This window comes from Heterodontus francisci, chromosome 19 (assembly GCF_036365525.1).
Source record: "Heterodontus francisci isolate sHetFra1 chromosome 19, sHetFra1.hap1, whole genome shotgun sequence".
NCBI classification, from domain to species: Eukaryota; Metazoa; Chordata; class Chondrichthyes; order Heterodontiformes; family Heterodontidae; genus Heterodontus; species Heterodontus francisci.
This window is the reverse complement of record NC_090389.1, coordinates 64,648,213-64,669,602: the sequence shown is the minus strand read 5'-3', so window position 1 is coordinate 64,669,602 and position 21,390 is coordinate 64,648,213. Positions and strand designations below refer to the sequence as shown.

Sequence of the window (21,390 nt, the reverse complement as noted above, 5' to 3'; positions counted from 1 at the left end):
TGTTACTGGGCAGAATATGTAAATATTCTGTGAATGTCATCACAGGAAGTGATGTAACAGAACGTACAGAACCTCATGAGGGGTGAAGGTAGAAGCTATAGATGTCAGACAAATGTAAATAAACTCCTGTTCCTGTAACTGTCTATCTCTAGGATATTGTGTTATAAGACTTACTAGCTTCAGAATATTACACTAACATGATATCTTGTAGTTTTTTTTGTGAGTATTCTCTGGCCCTTTAGTTGGTACCTTGTAGATGTCTCGCATGCAGGCTATTATCATATGAGGAAATAGATAGGCTGTACTCTGCAAACTGCGTGTCTACAAAGCTGAAGGCAAAATATTGTGCTAAAGTAAGACTGCTGACAGGCAACAGAAGAAATGTGGCTGGGTATACAATCCTGGTCCATCACAAGATTACCAGATATGAAAACAAGGATCCCATGCGAAATGGCAACTGCCAGATGTTGATTGGCAGAATAACACTTTTGTTCAAATAAAGCAATGCTTTGATATAGATCATGATTTTGGTCTGGGGTGGCTTCAAACTAGTTTCTTGTGCTGGTAACTGCTGCCCTGAGTTGGAAGAGTACTCCCATGAAACAAGAAGCTTGATTTATATAGTTACGATAAATCATTTGACAAACCCGCATGAACAAAATAATAATTCCATAGCAATAAATGGGTCTTCTTTGGCCTCCTAGTCACGAGAGACAATGGGTAAGCGCCTGGAGGTGGTCAGTGGTTTGTGCAGCTGCGCCTGGAGTGGCTATAAATGCCAATTCTAGAGTAACAGACTCTTCCACAGGTGCTGCAGATAAAATTGGTTGTCGGGGCTGTTACACAGTTGGTTCTCTCCTTGCGCTTCTGTCTTTTTTCCTGCCAACTGCTAAGTCTCTTCAACTCGCCACACTTTAGCCCCGCCTTTATGGTTGCCCGCCAGCTCTGGCAATCGCTGGCAACTGACTCCCACGACTTGTGATGAATGTCACAGGACTTCATGTCGCGTTTGCAGACATCTTTAAAGTGAAGCCATGGACGGCCAGTGGGTCAGGTACCAGTGACGAGCTCACAGTACAATGTGTCCTTGGGGATCCTGCCATCTTCCATGCAGCTCACATGGCCAAGCCATCTCAGGCGCCGCTGGCTTAGGATGGTGTATATGCCGGGGATGTTGGCCGCCTCGAGGACTTCTGTGTTGGTAGTACGGTCCTGCCACCTGATGCAAAGGATTCTCCGGAGGCAGCGAAGATGGAATGAGTTGAGACATTGCTCTTGGCTGACGTACATCGTCCAGGCCTTGCTGTCATAGAGCAAGGTACTGAGGACACAGGCTTGATACACTTGGACGTTTGTGTTCTGTGTCAGTGTGCCATTTTCCCACACTCTCTTGGCCAGTCTGGACATAGCAGAGAAAGCCTTTCCCATGCGCTTGTTGATTTCTGCATCTAGAGACAGGTTACTGGTGATAGTTGAGCCTAGGTAGGTGAACTCTTGAACCACTTCGAGAGTGTGGTCGCCGAAATTGATAGATGGGGCATTTCTGACGTCCTGTCCCATGATGTTCGTTTTCTTGAGGCTGATGGTTAAGCCAAATTCGTTTCGGGCAGCCGCAATCCTGTCGATGAGTCTCTGCAGACACTCTTCAGTGTGAGATGTTAATACAGCATCGTCAGCAAAGAGGAGTTCCCTGATGAGGACTTTCCGTACTTTGGTCTTCGCTTTTAGACGGGCAAGGTTGAACAACCTGCCACCTGATCTTGTGTGGAGGAAAATTCCTTCTTCTGTGGACTCAAATGCATGTGAGAGCAGCAAGGAGAAGATCCCAAACAGTGTAGGTGCAAGAACACAGCCCTGTTTCATACCGCTCAGGATTGGAAAGGGGTCTGATGAGGCGCCGCTATGCTGAATTGTGCCTTTCATATTGTCATAGAATGAGGTGATGATACTTAGTAGCTTTGGTGGGCATCCAATCTTTTCTAGTAGTCTGAAGAGACCACGTCTGCTGACGAGGTCAAAAGCTTTGGTGAGATCAATGAAAGCAACATAGAGGGGCATCTATTGTTCACGGCATTTCTCCTGCAGCTGGCAAAGGGAGAACAGCATGTCAATGGTGGATCTCTCTGCTCGAAAGCCACACTGTGCCTCAGGGTAGACACGCTCAGCCAGTTTCTGCAGCCTGTTTAAAGCGACATGAGCGAAGACTTTCCCCACCAAGCTGAGCAGGGAGATTCCACGGTAGTTGTTGCAGTCACCGTGGTGACCCTTGTTCTTGTAGAGGGTGATGATATTGGCATCGCGTATGTCCGGTGGTACTGCTCCCTCATCCCAGCACAGGCAAAACAGTTCGTGCAGAGCTGAAAGTATAGCAGGCTTGGCACTCTTGATTTCAGGGGTAATGCCGTCCTTCCCAGGGGCTTTTCCGCTGGCTAGAGAATCAATGGCATCACTGAGTTCCGATTTTGTTGGCTGTACGTCCAGCTCATCCATGACTGGCAGAGACAGGGTTGCATTGAGGGCGGTCTCAGTGACATTTTCCCTGGAGTACAGTTCTAGGTAGCGCTCCACCAAGCGGTCCATTTGCTTGCAAACAGGAGACAGTCGTTAAAACAATGCAAGTATTCAATTTCAATGAATGATAGAGCTACAGCTCTAGAAAATGGAAAAGTGTACAATGGTCTACTAGATACACACAGAACAAAGTAAAAGTTTTCCAAAACCTGGAGGGAGGATATTTCCAGAAAGGATTCTGTGTAAATAAAACAAATGGTTGATATGGCATCTGTAAAACAACTGCAACCTGGATCAGTCCCTTGTTTGCAAAAAAACATGTCCTGCGGATATGCATTGCTCATTTCACATTGTCCAAATCCACCAAAATGGATTTCTCAATTTTATGCTGCCCAAACTAATTTTGTTACTAGAGGAAAATGAAGACGTGGACAAGAAGAGATTAAACCCTCATCAGTGGATTGAAGGAAGGGACTTATATTTCTAACATTTCACATGCCCAGCATTTGATACTTTTTTAAACCCCATTTGAAAATAGTAGCCAATACAGAATTAGATTCACCTTTAATTTTTAGTCCATGACTTTTAGCCAGTTGAAGCTTTCAAGACTAACAACTAAACTTATGACCAACAGTGGACCAAAAAAAAATACCCTACAAACATTATGCTCTGTAACCCATTTAATTCCTTCACAAATAATTCCAGAGTTTATGCTCCATCGCAGTGCCTGGAAATTCATTTCAAATTCAGTTCATTTAATCACTTCCTGCATGAAAGCATCGTGGTGATCAGTCCTTTTATTAGTTTGAACCAAATCCCCATTGGCCAATTAGCATTTCAATTTTAAGTAAATTACAGATTAATCTTTCTCTACTATATACAGGTTTATGGATCTTAAAAAGATCAACTTTCAATGCCTCCTTTCAAGGCTAAAAAGCTAAAGTCTTGCCTTATATCTCATCACCCTGACACTGGGGATCATCATGGTGACTTTTGCACTGCCTCCAGCATTTAAACGTCTTCCCAATTCCTCAGTGATCAGAACTATACATAACACTCGGCATGTGGTCCAAGAGGAACGCAGTACAGTTTGATCACAACTTCCTCTGACCTGCAGTTTGGTCAGATATTCAGCTTCAGTAAAGATTCCAATGACCTACTCTTCTGCAGAAATTTGTTTCAAAGGAGTGCAACTGCACCTACTTCTGACCATGTACTGTGACAGTGCGCATTAGCTTTCGCAGACATTCAGGAATTGGAGACTAAAACAAGCATATAGCCAAACAAAAGTCACTAAAACTGCATAGTACTTTCATGCATAATTTGACAATTACTGCTTGAATTTAGTTTTATATGTCCCTAAAATCCAAGCCTCCAAGTTTCTTATTTTGTGAAATACTCAATTTAACCAGGGTTTGATTAGATTAGAGATACAGCACTGAAACAGGCCCTTCGGCCCACCGAGTCTGTGCCGAACATCAACCACCCATTTATACTAATCCTACACTAATCCCATATTCCTATCAAACATCCCCACCTGTCTCTATATTTCCCTACCACCTACCTATACTAGTGACAATTTTATAATGGCCAATTTACCTATCAACCTGCAAGTCTTTTGGCTTGTGGGAGGAAACCGGAGCACCCGGAGAAAACCCACGCAGACACAGGGAGAACTTGCAAACTCCACACAGGCAGTACCCGGAATCGAACCCGGGTCCCTGGAGCTGTGAGGCTGCGGTGCTAACCACTGCGCCGCAGTGCTGCAGTTTTATATTTTTCTTCTGTTAGATGCTCTTTTTTCACTCATTAGTATAAAACTCTATTGTGTCAGAAGGCTGGGAAGCAAAGTCAGAGTTGTTTGCAGAAACTGCAACTTGTTTTCCAATAGTATTAATTATGATAGCTATTGGATCAAAGCACCTCATCTGGTGCCATCTTATGAAATAGATTACTTCCAACTGGAAAATATAAATTAAAGAAAGTTTGCCAATCACTTTTCTGCCCGAAGGATGTGCTTGCTATGATTGTGCCAACTGTGCACAAGAAATGCAGGACAATTGAAATCTATGATACAGGCTTTCAGTAAAATGATCTTCCTGGGTGAGAATTTCTCAACTTAGCATTTAAGGAAGTAAGTATTCTGCTTTGAAAATACTTTAAATTCCCCCAATAGCTTCAAACAACAAAATACAAGACTTGCACTGTAAGCAAGACAGTAAGAAGCAGCTGAGCGCACTAAACACAGTGAAAGTTCTGAGCCCTGTCAACAGCCTGACTGTAATACTGAAGATCTGTGTACCTGATCACCTGTGCATCAGTAAACTGCTCACATTTCAGGTTCCACCAGAGTCACTGAACACCAGACCTCATCACACACTGCAACTATTTTGAATAGTAGGGGAGTTACCCAGGCTGGCCGGGCCAATATCGATCCCTCAGTCAACAGGGAAACGGGGAGCCCTTTGACGTACTGTACTTGGATTTCCAGAAGGCATTTGACAAGGTGCCACATAAAAGGTTATTGCTCAAAGTAGGAGCTCATGGTGTAGTGGGTAAGATATTAGCATGGAAAGAAGATTGGCAGGCTGGCAAAAAACATATGCAGAAATGGATCCCTTTCTGATTGGCAGGATGTGACGAGTGGAGTCCCACAGGGGTCTGTGCTGGGGCCTCAACTTTTTACAATTTATATCAATGACTTAGATGACACAAACCTTATTGAGTTTTTTGACAAGGTGACCAAACAGGTGGATGAGGCTAAAGCCGTGGATGTGGTCTATATGGATTTCAGTAAGGCGTTTGATAAAGTTCCCCACGGTAGGCTATTGCAGAAAATACAGAAGTATGGGATTGAAGGTGAATTAGTGCTTTGGATCAGAAATTGGCTAGCTGAAAGAAGACAGAGGGTGGTGGTTGATGGTAAATGTTCATCCTGGAGTATAGTTTCTAGTGGTGTACCGCAAGGATCTGTTTTGGGGCCACTGCTGTTTGTCATTTTTATAAATGACCTGGATGAGGGTGTAGAAGGGTGGGTTAGTAAATTTGCGGATGACACGAAGGTTGGTGGAGTTGTGGATAGTGCCGAAGGATGTTGTAGGTTACAGAGGGACATAGATAGGCTGCAGAGCTGGGCTGAGAGATGGCAAATGGAGTTTAATGCGGAAAAGCGTGAGGTGATTCACTTCGGAAGGAGTAACAGGATTGCAGAATACTGGGCTAATGGGAAGATTCTTGGTAGTGTAGATGAGCAGAGAGATCTTGGTGTCCAGGTACATAAATCCCTGAAAGTTGCCACCCAGGTTAATAGAGCTGTTAAGAAGGCATGTGGTGTGTTAGCTTTTATTAGTAGGGGGATCGAGTTTAGGAGCCACGAGGTCATGCTGCAGCTGTACAGAACTCTGGTGCGGCCGCACCTGGAGTATTGCGTGCAGTTCTGGTCACCGCATTATAGGAAGGATGTGGAAGCTTTGGAAAAGGTGCAGAGGAGATTTACTAGGATGTTGCCTGGTATGGAGGGAAGGTCTTACGAGGAAAGGCTGAGAGACTTGAGGTTGTTTTCGTTAGAGAGAAGGAGGAGAAGAGGTGACTTAATAGAGACATATAAGATAATCAGAGGGTTGGACAGGGTGGATAGTGAGAGTCTTTTTCCTCGGATGGTGATGGCAAACACGAGGGGACATAGCTTTAAGTTGAGGGGTGATAGATATAGGACAGATGTCAGAGGTAGTTTCTTTACTCAGAGAGTAGTAGGGGCGTGGAACGCCCTGCCTGCAACAGTAGTAGACTCGCCAACTTTAAGGGCATTTAAGTGGTCATTGGATAGACATATGGATGAAAATGGAATAGTGTAGGTCAGATGGTTTCACAGGTCGGCGCAACATCGAGGACTGAAGGGCCTGTACTGCGCTGTAATGTTCTATGTTCTATGAGGCATGGTAGCTAAATTTGCAGATGACACAAAGATAGGTAGGAAAGTATGTTATGAAGAGGACATAACGAGCTTGCAGACCAATATAGATAGTTTGAGTGAGTGGGCAAAAATATGGCCGATGGAGTAGAATGTGGGAAAATGTGAAGTTGTTCACTTTGACAGGAATAAAAAAGCAGAGCAGTACTTAAATGGAGAATGACTGCAGAACTCAGGAGGTGCAGAGGGATCTAGGTGCTCTTGTGCATGAGTCACAAAAAGTTAGTATGCAGGTACCGCAAGTAATAAAGAAGTCTAATGGAATGCTATCTTTTATTATGAGGAGAATTGAAAATAAAAGTTAGGATGTAATGATTCAATTTTCAGGGCATTGGTGAGACCACATCTCGAATACTGTGTGCAGTTTTTATCTCCTTATTTATGGAAGGATGTGAACGCGTTGGAGGCGGTTTAGAGGTGGTTTACTGGATTGATACCTGGAATGAGCAGGTTGTCTTATGAGGAAAGGTTGGATAGACTGGGCTTGTTTTCATTGGAGTTTAGAAGAATGAGGGGAGACTTCATTGAAGTTTATAAGATCCTGAATGGTCTTGACAAGGTGGATGTGGAAAGGATGTCTCCTATTATGGGGGAGTCCAGAACTAGGGGCACTGTTTTAAAATTAGGGATTGCCTTTTTAGGACAGAGATGAGGAGAAATCTTTTCTCTGAGGGTTGTGCAGCTTTGGAACTCTTGGCCTCAGAAGATGGTGGAGGCAGGGTCATTGAATAATTTTAAGGTGGGGGTATTTAGATTCTTGTTAGGCAAGGGAATCGGGGTAGATGAGTGTGTGGAATTCGAGACACAAACAGATGAGCCATGATCTTATTGAATGGCATTGCAGGCTCGAGGGGCCAAATGGTCTACGTCTGCTCCTAACTCGTATGCTCATAACACCACAAAATGAGACTTTTCCAGTCATAATCACACTGCTGTTTCTGGGGTTTGCTGTGCACAAATTGGCTGCCATGTTTCCTACATTACAACAGCAACTATGCTTCAAAAGTACTGCATTGGCTATAAAGTGCTTTGGGAAGTCCTGTAGTCGTAAAAGGCACTACATAAATGCAAGTCTTTCCACAGAGCCTTTCATGTTGTCAGGCCATCCCAAACTGCTTTATAGCCAATTAATTTTGAAATGAGACTTATTTTCTTGGGAAATGCAGGTCAAGGTTCTAAAAACAGCAAATGAGATAAATAATCAGTTAATATATGTTGGTGGTTTCGGTTGAGGGATAAATTTTGGCCAGGATACCAGGGAAACTCCCCATCTTGAAATAATGCCATGGGATCTCTTGAATTCACCTGTCCAGGTAGATGTGGCCTCTGTTCAGCAAGCCAACCAAAGGTCAGTGCCTCTGGAAATATATCACTGCCTCAGTGCTCAGCTTATATTATAGATTCAAGGCCTGGAGTGATCACAACAGTAGGATTCAGAGGCAAGAGTACCATCACGGAACCAAAATGATTTATGTACAGGAGTTAATTAATAACAGACAGAAGGGAGTTAACAAGTTATCTTCAAAGTTTCCTCCCTCCAGTAAAGTTGTTCAATATGACACCTGACACCTCAACAGAAAATGGTAGAGAAGATATAGTGCATCTATAGCCACAGATATTAAAGTTGATTAACAAGCTCATTCTACTTACCATACATCAGTTAACTGGAATTCATTAGCCTTAGCAGTTTTTCATTTTTAATTCCACTGAAACTCCATTTTGGAACACAGGCAATGGTGTCTCATTCATTTTAGGGAGACCTGCCCTAGAAATGTCATCAGTTACAGAACAGGTGGCTGGATTAAATTCAATGGTAAAACTAACTCCTGCTGATTTTTATTTGCCAAAAGCCTGACATACACCTTTGTCTCAATTCCACACAACACTCACGACAAATGTACCTCTGTGGAAAAGTGATTTCACTTGTTGTTAGCACTAAGCAGCTTGAATTTGGAGTCAGGGCTGACTAACAGTGGAGTTGTTTTGCATAAAGTTGTGCGCAATTGTATTCCAGCATCAATATTATTTCACATCAGATGTCCTAACATTTCCCTGTAATATTATTCAGAGGCTGTCAAAACAATACAGTACCAGCCTTCAACCCAGATATACAGTGATCCTATTGTTGGTATGAGATCACTTCATCAATGAGAAAAATAAAGCAGAGACATGAAGGAAAAGTGAATAGAAAATATTTAAAAGACTGGTTTTAAAACAAAAATTTTAAAAATTGTTAAGGACAATTGAATAAATAGAATAAACTGAGGAAAAAAATGCAACTGATCTATGTTTCTCTGCAATATTTATTTTTATTTCACAATTCCAGCAGTGATTTATTTTTAATCTCACTATTCTATGCAACCCCAAGGACGATTAACCTTATGACTTTTTGATATTCGTTCGGGGGATGTAGGCATCGCTGGCTGGGCCAGCATTTATTACCCATCCCTGATTGCCCTCAAAAAGATGCCTTCTTGACCCGCTGCAGTCCTGGGGGGTGTAGGTACACCCACAGTGCTGTTAGGAAGGCAGTTCCAGGATCTTGACCCAGCGACAGTGAAGGAACGGCGATATAGTTCCAAGTCAGGATGGTGTGTGACTTGGAGGGGAACTTGCAGGTGGTGGTGTTCCCATGCATCTGCTGCCCTTGTCCTTCTAGGTGGTAGAAGTCATGGGTTTGGAAGGTGTTGTCGAAGGAGCCTTGGTGAGTTGCTGCAGTGCATCTTGTAGATGGTACACATTGCTGCCACTGTGGTGGAGGGAGTGAATGTTGAATGTGGTGGATGGGGTGCCAATCAAGCAGGCTGCTTTGCCCTGGATGGTGTCAAGCTTCTGGAGTATTCTTGGAGCTACACCCATCCAAGCAAGTGGAGAGTATTCCATCACACTCCTGACTTGTGCCTTGTAGATGGTGGGCAGGCATTGGGGATACAGGAGGTGAGTTAAATGCCACAGAATTCCAAGCCTCTAACCTGCTCTTGTAGCCACAGCATTTATGCGACTGGTCCAGTTCAGTTTCTGGTCAATAGTAACCCCCAGGATGTCGATAGTGGGGGATTCAGTGATGGTAATGCCATTGAGTGTCAAGGGGAGATGGTTAGATTCTCTCTTGTTTGAGATGGTCATTGCCTGGCACGACTGTTACTTGCCATTTATCAGCCCAAGCCTGGATGTTGTCCACCTTTTGCTGCATATGGACATGGGCTACTTCAGTATCTGAGGAGTTGCGAATGGTGCTGAACATTGTATAGTGAACATCCCCACTTCTGATCTTATGATGGAGGGAAGGTCATTGATGAAACAGCTGAAGATGGTTGGGCCTATGACACCAACCCAAGTAACTATTGATGTCCTGGAACTGAGATGATTGACCTCCAACAACCACAAGCATCTTCCTTTGTGCTAGGTATGACTCCAACCAGCAGAAAGTTTTCCCCCTGATTACCATTGGGGAAATAATGTAATTCTGGAATAAAGGAGGAGAGTTAAAACCCCACAGCTCAAAATATAATCTCTCAGACATCTGCAAGGACGACCATGAAAACCTCTACTCCAGAGGTGCCAACAGGCAGATTTATTGTTTGAAAAAAAGCATATTGACATTATCAGAATCTCATCTCATACTATTTAGCAGGCACATGACTATTCTCATCATTGCAACACTGCTTCAACCAATTAGCAAATCAAGACATATTCAATATAGGCACAATGGGCTGAATGGGCTCATTCACTGCTGTACGATTTTAGGATTCTATGAACCAGGTAGAAGTCCTTAAATGCCCTTTTGAAACATTTATTTCATGGTATTATTATTAATTTGGGAATATCTAACAGTATGACATCACCAGAGCAGGCAGACAGCCATAAAGGCGGGGCTAAAGAGTGGTGAGTCGAAGAGACCTAGCAGTTGGCAGGAAAAAAGACAGAAGTGCAAGGAAGGAGCCAACTGTGTGACAGCCCCGACAACCAATTTTATCTGCCGCGCCTGTGGAAGAGTCTGTCGCTCTAGAATTGGCCATTATAGCCACTCCAGGTGCTGCTCCACAAACCACTGACCACCTCTCGGCACTTACCCATTGTCTCTCGAGACAAGGAGGCCAAAGACGAGGACGACATTAGCCCAAATGCATTTTCAGTTATCCAAATTTTTCAATCCTCCAAATAAGGGTAACAGTATAATTTTGTTAGAAAGACAAAAACTTACATTTATGCCAACTATTTGTACATTTAAAACATTTTTACAATTGCTTAAGTACGAAGAGTGAATACATCTGTCTAAATAAATGTGTGAAAGAGAAAGAAAATGCACAGATGTGCAAACAACATAGATTTGTGTATGCAGGATTAAAAAAAAAGCCCAAGAAAATGTGGGAGAGTATGCACAAATGTGAACATATGCCCATATTAGTAATGCAATATATAAAAGGTACTGTCATCCCCCCAAAAAAGGATTATAATGACCCAGGTTTTGCTGTCAAAATCATGGTGAGGATAATGGCAGTCACCGTTATTTAAGTGTAAATGGTGCAGCAACTTCAGGTGAGGGATAGATGTACGGTTAAATGCTAATACGCAGAAATTGCTGTCCGTGCTGCGCGATTCCACTATTTGCTTTGTGAAAATAGCATTTTGGTATCTGCCCCATGGTTGAATTGCATTGATTGGCATGAAATTGCTATATTTGCATGGTAAACATGAACTAAATGCACCCCAGAAAGTTAAGTCTTTGCATTACATGTGCAAGTAGCCTTTAAATGACGGGATAACTTAATTACAGTCAACCAACCTCTAACACTGGAAATTATTACAAATGTGAAATCTCATTCCTTCAAGTATTAATTGTTGGAGACTTTAAAAAGATCAATTTTTGTGTTTTAAATTGTACTTTTCCTTTCTGTCCCTCTCTTCCTCTCAATCCAACCTTTCTCTCCCTCCTCTTTCTGTACCTGATTTGGCATCGATTTCAGCCACTGGAATTTACACTTCTTTGTTCATTGTTCCTTTGATTATTTCTCAATCCATACATATGATTAAGGAGATACACAGGTCCCAGATGCCCCGTTTCCCCTTGCCACAGCATTATCAGCTTGCACTTTCAGCAACTTCCTACTAAAAAAAAATAAAAACCCAGTTGCGTGAGGGCAAGTCTAACAGCAGATACTATTAGATGCCCTGCTACAGCAAAATATGGGCCATTATGATTGTCAAAAAAAAGAAAATCTGATACTGTAAACTAGAATGGAAAAGCACAGCAAAACGAGATAGAAAAGTGCAGGAAAATGGGAGCAGAGAGTGGAACAAATATAAAAATTTTTTTAGTTGCTTATATGGAAATAAACAGCAGAAAATTGAGCCTTAAACTAGCCTTGAAACCATTTGCTGGCTATGAGAAAAAATACGTTTCTTTTTGTGAACCATACCCAATTTACTCAGTTTTCTTTTTCTGCAAACACTGATGAGAGTCACATTCAAGGACTTAATGTTTACGGTGGATTATTATAGTTGCCTCCTACCTTCAGCTTTGGCAGACTCCAGATTTTAGATCTGCATATTACTGTCTGCTAGAAACTTGAACATGTAGAGACTGTATACTAAAATTGCCAGTTTTGTTATTTCCTAAAAGCTCTGCTTACCAAAGTTCACAACCATCCCTTGAAACCATACATGTCATGCAGGTGTACTGCAGAATTACGACATACAAAACAAACAGAACTGCACAATCAAGCAAACAAAATAGGAACACAATAGCATCCAATCAGAAACAGAAGGGCCCAGTTTCACCATTCCGTCATCTGTTTCATACAGGCAGCCAAAAGTCAAAGTAATGGACTCAATCCAAATTTGGTTCAGTTTGCTGGCTGCACGTTAATACTAGACACACACTAATGGGAGCAGTTCTGCTGTTTGGAATTTGTACTTTGCACACTCGAGACATTCTTTCAGGAGGACATCATGAAACATTTGTTTCGGATTCATATCCTTTTGCCTGTAGACTGCACTAAATAGAGATATTTTGGCATCTATTAAAAAGTGCTTTTTAGTTAATTACATTGATCACTGAAATAAAGTTAAATCTTGAAATTTCACAAGGCTAGAGCTGCTGACACTACTTTTTTCCTTTTGGGTAGGGTTGCTCAAGTATTCGTCACATTCAAGGTCATATATCCCAAAATCCTACTGGCATGTTAACAGCTTTGTCAGCTCATCGTCAGTTTACTTCTCAGTCTGCATTGTTTTTAAGTCCAATCTAAAGCTGTTGAAATGAAACAAAGCGGCATCAATGTTGAACAGAAAAAAATCAATTGCCATGAATACATTTACTAAAAATTAACCCACTGTCAGAAATCCCTGACTACTGACTGTCCTGCATATTCACTGATACTGAACCACAGAATCTTGATATGATCAAGGCGGGAGGAGTGAGCTGTCTTTTCTAGTTCCACTTCTCTACAAGTCACAACATATATTTAAAAGTTTACCCAGTTACCGATACGGTCAATCATACGCTCTACTTTTAATCCCAGAATAAAATACATCAACCAGGTTTCTTTAACAAACAACAAAATTATCAGTTTATTATAAAAACAAGACTTATCCAGTAATGAAGCAAAGCATTAACACAAATTGAAATATGAAAGTTCCCTTTTTAAATACTCCACACACAAACACTCACACACAGGAAAAAAAATAAAGAAATTCTCTGCAGAGGACTTTTAACCAAAAAAAGACAAAAAACGAATACTTAGGCCAAATACTTTCTAATTCTTGAAGAAAAATAGAGAAGATATGTAAGGACCTCTCAGGGTCTCTTAGAGAAGTGTAGGAAAGATGAGCTGGGGGTTTCTTTTCAGCAGGCTACCAAAACCAACTGCTTTGCAATGCTGCCCACATCCCACTGAACCAAAACAATATCTCAGAAGTCAAATCATCTCCCGACCCACATAAATCTGGGCATGTCACTTCTCTGTAAACATCTCCAAGTCACCAAGGTTTCTGTTGTTTATTTATGTTAAGGCACATGATATCCCGTAAAGGTTGTTTTGAAACACAATATTTCAAGTGTCCTTTCAGTGAACTTTCAACAAAAACAAAGTCCAGCATCAATGAAATCTTCAGCCTTCCAAAATGAATCAATTTCCACAATTTAAATGAGTCCTCAAAAAATATTTAACAAGAAAATGGAAGCACTTTCAAAACAATCTCCTTTAGTATTTCCCTCCATGATGTTAGAACCACATCTATTTTTAGCAAAACATGGTTCAGCAGCTCCACTGGTCACCACCAAACATAACATGATACCCCATGGGAGTTGCACTACAATAGTGATCTTGCCGAGACCATCTCATTTGATTTAATTCTATTCATATTATAGCAGTATGTAATGCGATCACATGGCACAAAATGGTAATTTCATCACGGTTCCTATGGTTGTCAGCTGGTTGGTAGTTGGTCAGTCAGTCAGTCAGTAGCACTTTTGCCTCTGAGTCAGAAGGTAGTGGAATAAAGGACTTGAGAACAATCTAGGCTGGCACCCCAGTGAAGTAATGAGGGAGTGCTGCACTGTCAGAGATGCCATCTTTTGGATGAGACATTAAAAGAGGTCCCCTTCTTCCCTCTCAGGTGGGTGTAAAAGACCCCTTGGCACTATTTTGAAGATAAGGGGAGTTAACCCCAGTGTCCTGGACAATATTTACCCCTCAATAAAACATCACAAAAACAGATTATCTGGTCATTATTACATTGCTGTTTGTGGAAGATTGCTGTGCACAAATTCACTGCCACGTTTCTTACAGTACAACAGTGATCACACTTCAAAAGTACTTCACTGGGGTGAATTTTATCATGTCGACGGGGGTCTCAAAGTCGGGAGAAACTGATACCGAGATCCTCATGTTGCCTCTTATTTAGCAGGCCAGCTGAACTAAGAGCCAATCAGGCACTTAAGTGGACAGCAGCCCTGCCCTTCGTGAGCTGCCAGCCTGCCGTGCCTCCGTAGTTGTGCTGGCTGCTGCTGGAGGCGACTGTCCTGGAGACCGAGGGGAGTCGCTGGAGCCAGGCTTCAGGTAGGTCAGAGCGGGAGGTGTCTCATGGGGTAGTGGTGGCAGGGTGTGGGGGTTTGGCAGCAAGGGCAGAGGATGGCCCTCTGCGGGCACCCCCTTCCTGACGCCATGCTCCCCGTTTAGGCAGAGTGCCTTTTAATTAGGAACACCACTGCCCTCAACTCACTTACAGACCAACTCAATGGAAACGGTGCTTTTAATTCCACGTCTTCCTTTGGCTACATCACTCCAGCCAATGCAGATTCAAACTGGTGTTAGATGCAATATTGTTAATTGTATTTACATGCAGGCCTTGTACCACAATAAAAATCAAATTGCATCAAAATGCCAACTTCACAACAAACTTTAATTCCCTTTAGCTTTTCCTGGAGGCACTCGCCCATGCAAGTCTATAGGTCTATGAATACCAAGTGCCCTCTGATACCTCAAGTATGGCATCATTCTTCATGTCTCAGGATCATCACAAAGGACTGAACCTTCCGGACTTCGAAAACTTTGGCAAAGCCGACCATTTTTGGGTTCTGACTGCATTCGCAGCAGCAGCAGTGTGCCTCCTGGATAATTTTACAGGAGGCGCCCAATTAAGAGGTTGCCTCAGGAAGCGCTGTCCAATTAGAGACAAGTATGTTGTGCAGGTAGGAGGGTGAGTCAGTGCATGAGACTGCAAGGCTGGCTGGCAGTCTTCACCATGCAGTGAAAGTGCTGCTGGTGTGCATGGGACACGAGAGGCCTGAAAAAATGGAGGAGTGAAACAGCTGGATGCAATAGCCTCTAGTTCCTCAGCACCAGCACTATTCCTTACTGCAGTCTCCAGGAGATTGGAAGCAAAGTGCAAGCCTCTGCCTTTGGAGGACCTCAGGCTTGCCGATTTGCATCTTGAGGGGGTAGATTTAATTTGTTTGTCAGGGTGCCTCCCACTCTGCATGTGCCTCCTGTTATCCGACGAACTGCGGATACAGCGAGGGTCCTGTACAACCCTGGTAAAATCTCATTTACACCGGAAAATAAATTGCTGCTAATTGCTTGATGATCCATAATTGGCTTCCCGCAACTACTGGGCAGGCTGCAGTCACAGCACCGAAGTCACCTACAGGAAATGCACGAGGAGGCAGGAATACGTCAGGGAACTGGCACAATCTCTTTCTCCACAATTTTCCTGGCCACCAACCACGCCCTCCCCCCTCCAAGCGTTCTCGAGTCCCTGGGAAAATGCCCTCCTTGAAAGTTTTTATTTGACTGTGGAGGGCATCGAAGTTGAGCCTATTCCTGCATTTGTGAGAACCTTAGCGGATTTGTATCCTCTTACCAAATCAGGGTACTGAAGGCAATTGCGTTGGCCCTAGTGACACCCTCGTTGAGATCAGAGAGCTCAGCAGAAAACAGGAATTAAATCTTGTACTTTCTTGATCTGTACAGCTCAATATCATTGTGACCAGTGAACTTACCAAGGAAACAAATCAGAAGAACAAATTTTGCACATCTGGGCCAGGCACAAAATTAAAAGTCTGTTCAAAGATATTTCATATCAAACGTCAAAAATTATATATTTGCTGGTTATTGTGAAAAACTGTACCTCATTTTCAAGACGACCAGTTTTTCCGTAGAAAAATAAAACCTTCATGTCTTCAAATTCCTGAATATGATATACATGCAGTTCTGCTACACCAAAAGATAAATTAGCTTAAAGTATGTCCTACCTGATAGTCCTCACAGAGATGCAGTACTTCCACATTATATTCCACATGGTATCGGCATCAACAATTTGAGCATTTTATTCTTGCAAAACATGAGTTTTACAGTTACAGAGAAAAAGGGTACTTTCAAGAGCAAGCAAATTATTTCCTGGTGAAGCCGGTCAATGACTCACAGGCATGAAACAATTTCCATTGCAACTTATTAAAGGAAAATATGCGTATCCTTAAACCTCAAGACAGCAGTGTTAAGTTTCTTAGTTTTTGTTTCTCATTGTACTCTGCAACATTGATTTGTTTTCGAGATCCACATTTTGTTGATTGTTGAAAGCAACCCGAAACTGAAAATGTATGACGCTCACAATTTACCAAGTAAGGTAAAAGTCCAAACAGTTCTATAAGGTTTGACAATCGAGTTCAACATTGGGTAAGGCTGGGCTGGCTGTCTGTGGGGCCCCTGAATATCACTTACCAGAAGACATTCAATAATACACCCTAAATCATCTGGTGGGGATTGTTTTAACTACCAGCTGCCTGCAGAATTTCTTACTTGTCTGGTATAATAAAACATTACATATGCAGTTAGTGATGAATAGATCTGTGTCTTCCCATAAAACATTTGACAAGAAACCATAAATTGTGTTTTCTGGAAATTGTTTTCATCAGTGAAGTCACTGCTTGAAGATTATGCAATTGCAGAGCTCAGCAAATGAAAACATTTAGACCACAAGTCTCTTATCTAATTATACACACAAATCTGGAAGCATTTTACTCCACTATTCTTCTAGCGAATTTTAAGTAATAAATCTGCAAAACATGGACTGGATTTTACATTATTGTAACTTACAACAAATTCATCAGAACAGATAGAGCACATTCTTCAGTAGCCATCAGACTTCACAAATACTGGAATTCCAATATTTCATCAAAGCCTTCTCAAAATGCAGAATATTCTATTTTTTCATTTGCATTAACAGTGTTATAATCTTAATAAATCAGTTTTTCAGATAAAATATATTCTACTCTTTTGACGAGCACGTTGAAGTTTATATTCATTTTGTAACTAAATATAAAACTATTCTTTACTTTGCTTAAGTGAATAAGCATAGGTACAAATCTCAGGTGTCAATTTTATTTTAATTTGCTCTGTATTGGTAATCAAAAAGGTGAACTTGTGGGTGTAGAGGGGCATGGCTGAGGTACTACTGACTGTTTGCTTTGCATCTGTCCTCACTAAAAAGTATGCTGCCAACATCACAGCAAAGGAGAAAGTGGTACAGAAATTAGATAGGATAAAAAAGATAAAGAAGTGATACATAAAGGTGGGAGTTCTCAAAGTAGAAAAGTCGCCAGGTCTGGATGGGATGCTCCCTAGACTGCCAAGGGAAGTAAAGGTGGAAGTTGCAGAGGCTCTGACCACAATCTCCGAATTCTCCTTAGATATGCAAGTGATGCCAGAGGACTGGAGGACTGCAACTGTTATACCCCTGTACAAAAAAGGGAAATGGGATAACGACAGCTATTACAGACCAGTCAGCCTAATGTCAATGGTGGGGATTCTTTGAGACATTAAGTTGGGACAGAATTGGAAAAATAATAAATAAATAAAAGCCAGCACAGGAGAAAAGAACAACTTATATTTATATTATAAAATTTTTTTAAATGCTGGAAATATTCAGCAGGTCTGGCAGCATCTGTGGAGCGAGACAGTGACCGTTTCAGGTATTTTACCTTTCATCAGATACTCTAATGAAAGATGTTCCGATGAAAGGTCACAGACCTGAAATGTTAACTGTTTCTCTCTCCACCGATGCTACCAGACCTGCTGAGTATTTCCAGCATTTTCTGTTTTATTTCAGATTTCCAGCATCTGCAGTACTTTGCACTTGTATTTATATAGCACCTTTAATGCAGTAAAACATTCCAAGGCTCTTCACAGGACCTTTTTGGAAAGATGTAAAGGTAACAGGGTTGTGGTGGTGGGTGATTTTAACTTCCCCAATATTGACTGTGACTCACTTAGTGCTAGGGGCTTGGATGGGGCAGAATTTGTGAGGAGCATCCAGCAGGGCTTCTTGAAACAGTATGTAGATAGTCCAACTAGGGATGGGGCCATTCTGGACATGGTACTGGGAATGAGCCCGGCCAGGTGGTCTAAGTTTCAGTGGGGGAGCATTTCGGGAGCAGTGACCATAATTCCATAAGTTTTAAGGTACTTGCAGATAAGGATAAGAGTAGTCCTCGGGTGAAGGTGCTAAATTGGGGGAAGGCTAATTATAACAATATTAGGCAGGAACTGAAGAATTTAGATTGGGGGCGGCTGTTTGAGGGTAAATCAAAATTTGGACATGTGGGAGTCTTTCAAACGTCAGCTGATTAGAATCCAGGACCAGCATGTTCCTGTGAGGAAGAAAGACAAGTTTGGCAAGTTTCGGGAAGCTTGGATAACACGGGATATTGTGAGCCTAGTCAAAAAGAAAAAGGAAGCATTTGTAAGGGCTGGAAGGCTAGGAACAGATGAAGCACTTGAGGAATATAAAGACAGTAGGAAGGAACTTAAGCAAGGAGTTAGGAGGGCTAAAAGGGGTCATGAAAAGTCATTGGCAAACAGGATTAAGGAAAATCCCAAGGCTTTTTATATGTATATAAAGAGCAAGAGGGTAACCAGGGAAAGGGTTGGCCCACACGAGGACAGAGATGGGAATCTATGTGTGGAGCCAGAGGAAATGGGCGAGGTGCTAAATGAGTACTTTGCATCAGTATTCACCAAAGAGAAGGACTTGGTGGATGAGCCTAGGGAAGGGAGTGCAGATAGTCTCAGTCATCTCATTATCAAAAAGGAGGGGGTGTTGGGTGGCTTGCAAAGCATTAAGGTAGATAATTTCTGGGGCCTTGACAGAAATCTTTGCATCCTCATTGGCGACAGGTGAGGTCCCAGAGGACTGGAGAATAGCCAATGTTGTGCCTTTGTTTAAGAAGGGTGGCAAGGCTAATCCAGGAAATTATAGGCCGGTGAGCCTTACGTCAGTGGTATGGAAACTATTAGAGAGGATTATTCGGGACTGGATTTACTCCCATTTGGAAACAAACGAAATTAGCGAGAGACAGCAGGGTTTTGTGAAGGGGAGGTCGTGTCTCACCAACTTGATTGAGTTTTTTGAGGAAGTGACGAAGATGATTGATGAAGGAAGGGCAGTGGATGTTATCTATATTGACTTCAGTAAAGCCTTTGACAAGGTCCCGCATGGCAGAATGGTACAAAAGGTGAAGTCACACGGGATCAGAGGTGAGCTGACAAGATGGATACAGAACTGGCTCGGTCATAGAAGACAGAGGGATGTCTGTGGAAGGGTGTTTTTCTGAATGGAGGTATGTGACTAGTGGTGTTCCGCAGGGATCAGTGCTGGGACCTTTGCTGTTTGTAGTATATATAAATGATTTGGAGGAGAATGTAGCTGGTCTGATTAGTAAGTTTGCAGACGACACAAAGGTTGGTGGAGCTGTGGATAGTGATGAGGATTGTCAGAGGATACAGCAGGATATAGATCGGTTGGCAACTTGGGCGGAGAAATGGCAGATGGAGTTTAATCCGGACAAATGTGAGGTAATGCATTTTGGAAGGTCTAATGCAGGTGGGAGGTATACAGTAAATGGCAGAACCCTTAGGAATGTTGACAGGCAGAGAGATCTGGGCGTACAGGTCCACAGGTCACTGAAAGTGGCAACGCAGGTGGATAAGGTCGTCAAGAAGGCATTCGGCATGCTTGCCTTCATCAGTCGGGGCATAGAGTATAAAAATTGGCAAGTCATGTTGCAGCTGTACAGAACCTTAGTTAGGCCACACTTAGAATATTGCATGCAATTCTGGTCGCCACACTACCAGAAGGACGTGGAGGCTTTGGAGAGGGTACAGAGGAGGTTTACCAGGATGTTGCCTGGTCTGGAGGGCATTAGCTATGAGGAGAGGTTGGAAAAACTCGGATTGTTTTCACTGGAACGACGGAGGTGGAGGGGCGACATGATAGAGGTTTACAAAGTTATGAGCGGCATGGACAGAGTGGATAGTCAGAAGCTTTTTCCCCCAGAGTGGAAGAGTCAGTTACTCAGGGACATAGGTTTAAGGTGCGAGGGGCAAAGTTTAGAGGGGATGTGCGAGGCAAGTTTTTTTTTTAACACAGAGGGTGGTGAGTGCCTGGAACTTGCTGCCAGGGGAGGTGGTGGAAGCAGATACGATAGCGACGTTTAACAGACATCTTGACAAATACATGAATAGGAAGGGAATAGAGGGATATGGGCGCCGGAAGTGCAGAAGGTGTTAGTTTAGGCAGGCATCAAGATCGGCGCAGGCTTGGAGAGCCGAATGGCCTGTTCCTGTGCTGTTCTTTGTTCTTTATTAAAAATATTTAATTCTGAGCCAAACAAGGAGACATGGGGACAGATGATCAAACGCCTGGTCCAAGGGGGTAGGTTTTAAGGAGCACCTTAGAGGGCAGCTAGAGAGATTTTGAAGGGGAATTACAGAGCTTCGGGCCTAGGCAGCTGAAAGTATGGCCAGCATCAATGGAGCAATTAAAATCGTGGATGCACTAAAGGTCAGAATTGGTGGAGTGTGGAGATGTAGGGCTGAGGGAGGTTCCAGAGATAGGGAGGGCAAGGCCAATGAGAATTTGAAAACAAGGATAAGAATTTTAAAATTGAGGTGTTGCCAGATTAGGAGCCAGTGTAAGTCAACAAGCACATGGGTAATGGTTGATCATCATTTGCTGCGAGTTAGATACAGACATCAGAGTTTTGGATGACCTCAAGTTTAGAGGGTAGAATGCCGGTCAGCCAGGAGTGCATTGGAATAGTCAAGTCTAGCGATAACAAAGGCATGAATGAGGGTGTCAGCGGAGATGAGTTGAGGCAGGAGTGAAAATGGGCAATGTTACTTAAGAGGAAGTAGGCGGTTTTGGCGATGGTCTTGATGTGTGGTCAGAAACTCATCTCAGGGTCAAATATGATACCAACATTGCGAATGGTCTGGTTCAGCCTCAGATTGTTGCTGAAGAGCGATAGATGGAGTTGGTGGCTAGGAAACCAAATTTATGGTAGGGACTGAAGACAATGTTTTTGATCTCCCAATTATTTAGTTGGAGAAAATTTCTGTTCAACAGAC

At 42.6% G+C, this 21,390-nt stretch overlaps 1 protein-coding gene across 6 annotated transcripts in view; it reads right to left on the bottom strand.

Moving 5' to 3' along the window:
- iqsec1b (IQ motif and Sec7 domain ArfGEF 1b) overlaps positions 1–21,390 on the bottom strand; it is a 708,606-nt gene that overhangs the window by 241,308 nt on the left and 445,908 nt on the right. Inside the window, exon 1 of one of the 6 annotated variants that reach the window (XM_068051800.1) lies at positions 16,239–16,622. The exons of 4 other annotated variants lie outside the window; for them this stretch is intronic. In XM_068051800.1, coding sequence (XP_067907901.1) covers positions 16,239–16,285 — 47 coding nt within the window. In that variant the 5' untranslated portion in view covers positions 16,286–16,622. Of the gene's footprint in view, positions 1–12,114; positions 12,175–16,238; positions 16,623–21,390 lie in introns of those variants that run through there. One more of the 6 variants, XM_068051801.1, reaches the window with a different exon arrangement.